The 6,000-nt window shown below is 43.7% G+C and overlaps 1 protein-coding gene across 2 annotated transcripts in view; it reads right to left on the reverse strand.

Moving 5' to 3' along the window:
• SLC9A7 (solute carrier family 9 member A7) overlaps nt 1-5,321 on the reverse strand; it is a 134,708-nt gene extending 129,387 nt beyond the window's left edge. The window contains exon 1 of one of the 2 annotated variants that reach the window (XM_073353345.1): nt 4,947-5,321. In XM_073353345.1, coding sequence (XP_073209446.1) covers nt 4,947-5,193 — 247 coding nt within the window. In that variant the 5' untranslated portion in view covers nt 5,194-5,321. The remainder of the gene's footprint in view (nt 1-4,946) is intronic. The other variant, XM_073353354.1, reaches the window with a different exon arrangement.
• Between the last annotated feature and the right edge of the window lie 679 nt (nt 5,322-6,000).

Below are 6,000 nucleotides of genomic sequence, written 5' to 3' on the forward strand. Positions count from 1 at the left end.
CACGACATTAAAACATTGTGATTTTTATTAACCTAAGTTATTAACCAATCAGGATGATTCTGCTTTGTTATTAACCAATTGTAGTTGGTAAATAATAGTCATTTTACTGTAAGAATAATTTAAACTGTACGACCGGAAATATTTATTTTATATATGTCTAAATTATATGACAGGAAATGAAACCATGAAGTCACACTACTGTGGCTCTTTTGGGTAATGCTGATTGGTTATTTGGCTCCTGAACCACTGAGGTCTGAGTATCACTGCCCTAGATATTGAACCTGACCCTTGTTGCTGCCCATGTCACCTGGCAGAAAGGCTACAGGTGTAATTGTAGAACTGTAATTGATTAACAACATCTATTAGCCATCTGAAATTAAATGTAATGCACATTGTTAGAGTATTTTTCAAAGCCTGTCAAAGAAGACCTCCAGTACTTGTGGGAGATGTCCAGGATTCAACACATATTGCTTAATCTTAAGTAAGATTATAAATTATACGTATGAAAATAGGGAAATATTTGTATTTTCTTATTATTACGGTATATGTCTCTGTGGGTTTGTTTACAATGGGTTACATCCTCTGGAGTTAGATCAAAAGGGTTGTTAAAGGAACCAAGCAGGAAAGACAGCATAAAGGTGTAACATACCAACACACACAACAGCTAGATTTCATAGCCATGAAGAAGCAACTCCTCAGCACCAGGTGACATAGCTGTTTTGCCAAGGCTGAGAAGAGCAAAATTAAAGGGAATGATAAACCACTAAAGAACACTGGGCCTAGACAAGGGAAGGGGTTGAATGAGTGGCCAGAGGCTTCCCAGAGAGCCAGGGAGAGCTGACAGGACCACACCAAGACACAGAAAGAGCAGGTGACAAGCAGGACCATCTGCTTCTACCAACCAGACACGGGGGTTAGCTGGGCTGAGAAGAACTTTCCAAATCTGGCAAGGAAATATTATGGTGCAAATTTGACACATAAAGGTCTTTGATAGTTTTCACCTTTTGTTCTATATGCTTTGAACCTTCAGAGGAATTAATAACTAATGCTTGGTTTTGAAGACACTGTTTTTGAGTTTCTTTAATAACTAATTAATAACAGGTTATGAAAAATATGGCTTACAGCATGAAGTATGAAACCTCAAATTCTACTTCATATCACAACAATACAAAGTTTTTAGAGCGCATATTTAATCAGAACCTATTACAGATAGGCAAGTGGCAACAGCTGCCATTGAGGCAGTTGTGAGAGAGCAGGGAATTTATAAGTGTTATAGGACTACACAATGGCTCTTGGTATTCTGGAATCAAGTCAGCCAATAATGTAAAGTTATGATAAAAGGGCAAATCCAGGCATGGCCGTGGCCTTATCAGACATAGATTTTATACAGACCTCCAAGAGCTCAGCTCTTGTGGACAAACTTGTTCTTTGAAGCATAACCAAAAATTATGACCAACAGTCTGGAGGTCAGTTTTTCTATGAGTGAAAAAGTAACTCAGTGTTAGAGAATGCAAATCTGCTTCTTTTATAAATGTACTTAGATATCTTAAGCAACTACTCTTGTACAGCCACCTGGGACTTTGGAGTGCTTCCTTCCTTACTGAAATTAAATTTGATGGGGACCCTATCTTGTCTTGAACCAAAAGTTAGTGCACATAGTACTATTATTATCTATTATGCATTGTTTAGAATCTATGCTGAAAAGAGAGTCACATGCATCTTTATGGTTCATTTGATATTATATGTTTATATCGCAGTGACACCCAGAAATCCAAGTCAGAATCAGAACTCTGTTAGATATTTGGTTTCCTAGACTGTAAGCTCTCCAATGACTGTGTGTGTAAAGCAGTACATGACAATGGAGGAGAGGATATCAAATTTTATATACATATATAGATTCGCTTGTGTTTTGTTTTATATTCCTTAAGTACCCAAGTATCATCTTTTACCAAATGCCTCTCAGCTTAGCCACCATTCTTCGTATGAACGTTTGTGCAAAAGGAAGAAAGAAACTGCTATATGAATGATGTAATTTTGATATAGTACATGTGCTGTAATATCAGAAACGTAACAAATCTAGCTTGCTTTGTTCTAGAGGAAGCCTTCAATATTTTTAAATAATGTGAGACAGACCCTGACATAGCTTTACTGGCATGAAGACTTTAACATCTGCAAAAAAAAGCGGCAAACTCATTTAAATATTTCTCCTCAGAGGTCTGCTGTGTCATGGCAAGAGGGTGTTCTAAAGCAAGCACATCATATATTATAATCTTGGAACAAAGAGGCTCATCTATGCATTCCAAATACTAAAACTTTTAAGAGTTGCTGTTTGAAAACATGTAATAATTGTAACAATAGCCACATTTTCCTCAAGCACCAGGATCATGTAGTAACTAAATGTTTTGACATTTCCCCTGACATTTTTTGCATTCATAACAAGAAAGCCTATAATACCATATTTCCTGAGATTTATGAATATAGAAATTTCACTTTTCTGTCAAAGATCAGAAGCTAGGGAACCATCTTAAGTATCAAGGCCTAAAAGTTACAGTAAATTTATTGCATTTAATTAAAATCCAAGATTTTTCCAATTTAAGTATTTCACATTTTGTGTCAAAAAGCATCTCAAGAGGTAAGCATGATACATTCAAATACCCTTGGTGACCTATTAAAAAAAAAAAGGTGTGTGTATTTTAGAAGTGTAGTAAACGCACACCACTATCAATAGGTATTTTTAAGCCCTTGATGTAAATAAAACTTTCATATACAATGAAAAGAAAAAAAAAAACCACTTAAGTCTAGAATACTGTGCTGTTTTTAAATACTCCCACCTGAAGCAATTCTGAAGATGACTACATTAAGGCAGTAACAAAGTAACATGCATGATATGATCGTAATCTTTCCTTTCTAATTAATGTTTGTACTGTGCTTTACACCTCCAAAGTGTTATTCGAGTGCTAAGTAGTTCTATGCTAGTAGATAATTCGCCAATCTTTTTAACCTTTAAGTTTGCAGCAGTGCGTGTGTGTAAAATGAAATGCACAGCAATGCAGCAAGAGATCAGTGAGTAAGAAGAGACTGGGATGGGTTAAGAAAATCATCAACAGAGGAAAGTTCCATTGTTTTAACAAGTGATCAGATCTTAGGATAAGTTAGTAAATGCAAATTTCAAGTAGGTGTTTTACATTATGATGCAAGAGCTGGTCTACCTAATGAAAGAAAAGAAGTTCCACTAGCAGTAATAGAGTTACCAAACACAGACAGACAAGTCATTTTTAAAATTGATGATATCTTATGGTCAAAATTGTTTATGTTCTCTGAGTAACTAAGTGTTTAAGAATTCTCTGTGTGTGTGTGTGTGTGTCTGTGTGTGTGTGTGTGTGTGTGTGTAAAAACCATCAGCACAGGTTTACCTGCAGGCTCCTGCACCACTCATTAATTATAGCAGACTGTGGGACTAAGCAGATCTGAACTAACAGCTACACAGAGTGCAGGTGTGAACATCTGTTCTGCTGTGTCGTTTATTTTTGTCCTACAGATGGATTTTTTTTTAAAGAAAAAAGAACATGCTCTGTTTGTTTCACTGCCTATTCAACCAAGAGGGTTTAAGATGCACTGTGTGAACGTTTCCTGGTATCTAATTCCATTGTAATCAATTGGTAGCCAACAAGTACTGGGTGCCAGAGACAACAAAATAGCAGTTCTTTGGCAGTCAGTTACCAGGACAGAGTGCATGAACATTTAATGATGCTTCTTTTCATCTTGTGAAATACTCACCATGGCAGCACTGTTTAAGTTATATTTCAGAGTAATGATGGAGATGATCTGTGTGCACATAGCACAAGAAATATAGAATAAATCATCTTATCAAACTAGCTTCCTAAAATCAGAGAAATTGGTTGAAAAGCCAGAGCCCTTTTCGTGTTGAACACTCTAATGACATAATACAACCATGCAAGTGGTACAGAGCACAGCTACCCCAAATATACATAATGGGGGGAAAACTGTTCATCTTGGATACTATACCCCACATATGAACTCACAGGCATAATGGGTGTTTTCTTCTTTGCTATGGTCCAGAGCAAGTCCCCAAGCTAAGCTGCCTGAAAAACTGTCACCAAAGACAAATTATGCAAGAGGGGGCTTTATTGGCCTGACATGAATTTTACAGGACTTGTCACTTACCATAAAAGGCAGCTCACTCTTATTTGGTTTTATTTTTTCACATTCCTGGGTCTCCTAGTCGTTTGACAACAAGGAAGCGCGGTGTAAAAAACAGAGCCCAACCACATGCATGTTGGAGGATGTCTGCCTTCTTCATCAGAATAAAACAGCACGTTTGAGAAAGGAGCAGAGAGGAACAGACAAGAGCAACACCCCCCCCCGCTCCACACACACACACACACACACACCCCATGTTATTGTGGAAGGCTCCCTCCGCCACCCATCACTGCGCGACTGAACCCCTCAGCGCAGAGTGGCACCGAAACACCTGGCTACTCCGCTTCCCTCACACCGACCAATCACGGCCTGAGCCCATTTCATGGGAAATCAGAACTGAAGGAGGGTCCCGTCCAATCCATCACACACACACACACACCCCGTTGTCGGCGGGCGGGCGGGCCAGGGAAGGGGGAGCGCAGCCGGATCGCCCGAGGGCCTAGCAATAAAGAGACAAGTCAAAAGGAAAGAGGGTCAGAGACACTACTCGAGCCGGCGTCTCGTTACAAGCGGTGCGGTCGCGGAGCTCACGGGCACGCGCGTTTACACGGGGAAAGGAAAGCGAAAAGGAGCGGGGGGGAGGGGGCTCCTCCCCCACAGCCCGGGTCATCCCCCCGGCCCCTGGCTCGGACCGCCGCGGAGAGCACAGGAACCGCGCCCCCTCCCCAGCCGGCGTACCCTGGACCGGCGGGGGCAGCACCCCCGGCTGCGCGGCTCCCGCTCACCATAGATCATGGCCAGGCCGGTCTCGTGGAGGAAGCGCACCCGGCGGTGCTTGAAGAGCCAGATGGTGAGGATGGTGAGGGTGAGCAGCAGGATGAAGGTCAGGAGGCTCACGCTGTCCTGCCGGTGACTCTCCTCCGCCTCCTTCTCCGTGGCGATCTCCTCCATGGCGCTGCTGCTCCGCTCCCCGGCCCGCAGCCCGCGGGCCCGCAGCAGGAGCAGCAGCCCGGAGCGCACGGCGAGCTGCATGGCTGGAAGCCGCCGCCCCCTCCGCGCCGCGGCTGATCCCGGCTGCCCGAGAGCCCTGGGCGGCTGCTGCTGCCGCCGCCGCCGCCTGCGCGCAGCCTGTCAAGCAGGGCGCAGCTCCAGTGCGCAGGATCCCCCCGCGCACCCGGGAGACGCCGCCAGCCAGCCAGCCGCCCCCTCCCCTGCCCAGCCTCTTAAAGGCGCAGGCCTCCTCCCCGCCTCCTGAGGCCCCAGTCCCCACGGAGTGGGCGGCAGAGCCCTCGCGTTGGGTCGGAGCTCGCCCGCCTGATGCCGTGGTGCTCCGCAGGAGCAGCCTGGGAATCACCCTGCCGCCGGCAGGGTGAGAGTCAGCTGCCCTTTGCCTTTGTACTAGACTATGCAGAGTCATGTCTGATGACTGGCTAGTCCTGGTGTGATCGCTAGTTAGGGTAGCTATTAGATTGTCCGATTTCCCCAGCTGAAGATTTGTCTTTCCCTCTACAAAATCCAAACGCTGTGAGGACCTGGTTCTCTACCTTCTTGCCCTTTGTGTAGCCATTGATTGGCAGCTGGGCAAAGTGGCAGTACAACACTGTCCATGCACACTGGTGGGTAACATCTTGTACAGGTGCTTGGCACAGGTGTAAGTGACTACATAACATGCAAAGCACGAAGTGCTTCATTTCTACAGCATTTTTCACGTTATTTTAAAGGGACATTGTACATCATAATGGTTAGAATAAGGCAATATTTTTAGAAAAACTACATTGCCTATGATATTGACACTGCTTTGTGGTTTTAAAACTGTAAGAATTTTTGGGGTGGGAGGAA

This window comes from Lepidochelys kempii, chromosome 1, assembly GCF_965140265.1.
Source record: "Lepidochelys kempii isolate rLepKem1 chromosome 1, rLepKem1.hap2, whole genome shotgun sequence".
NCBI lineage: Eukaryota > Metazoa > Chordata > Testudines > Cheloniidae > Lepidochelys > Lepidochelys kempii.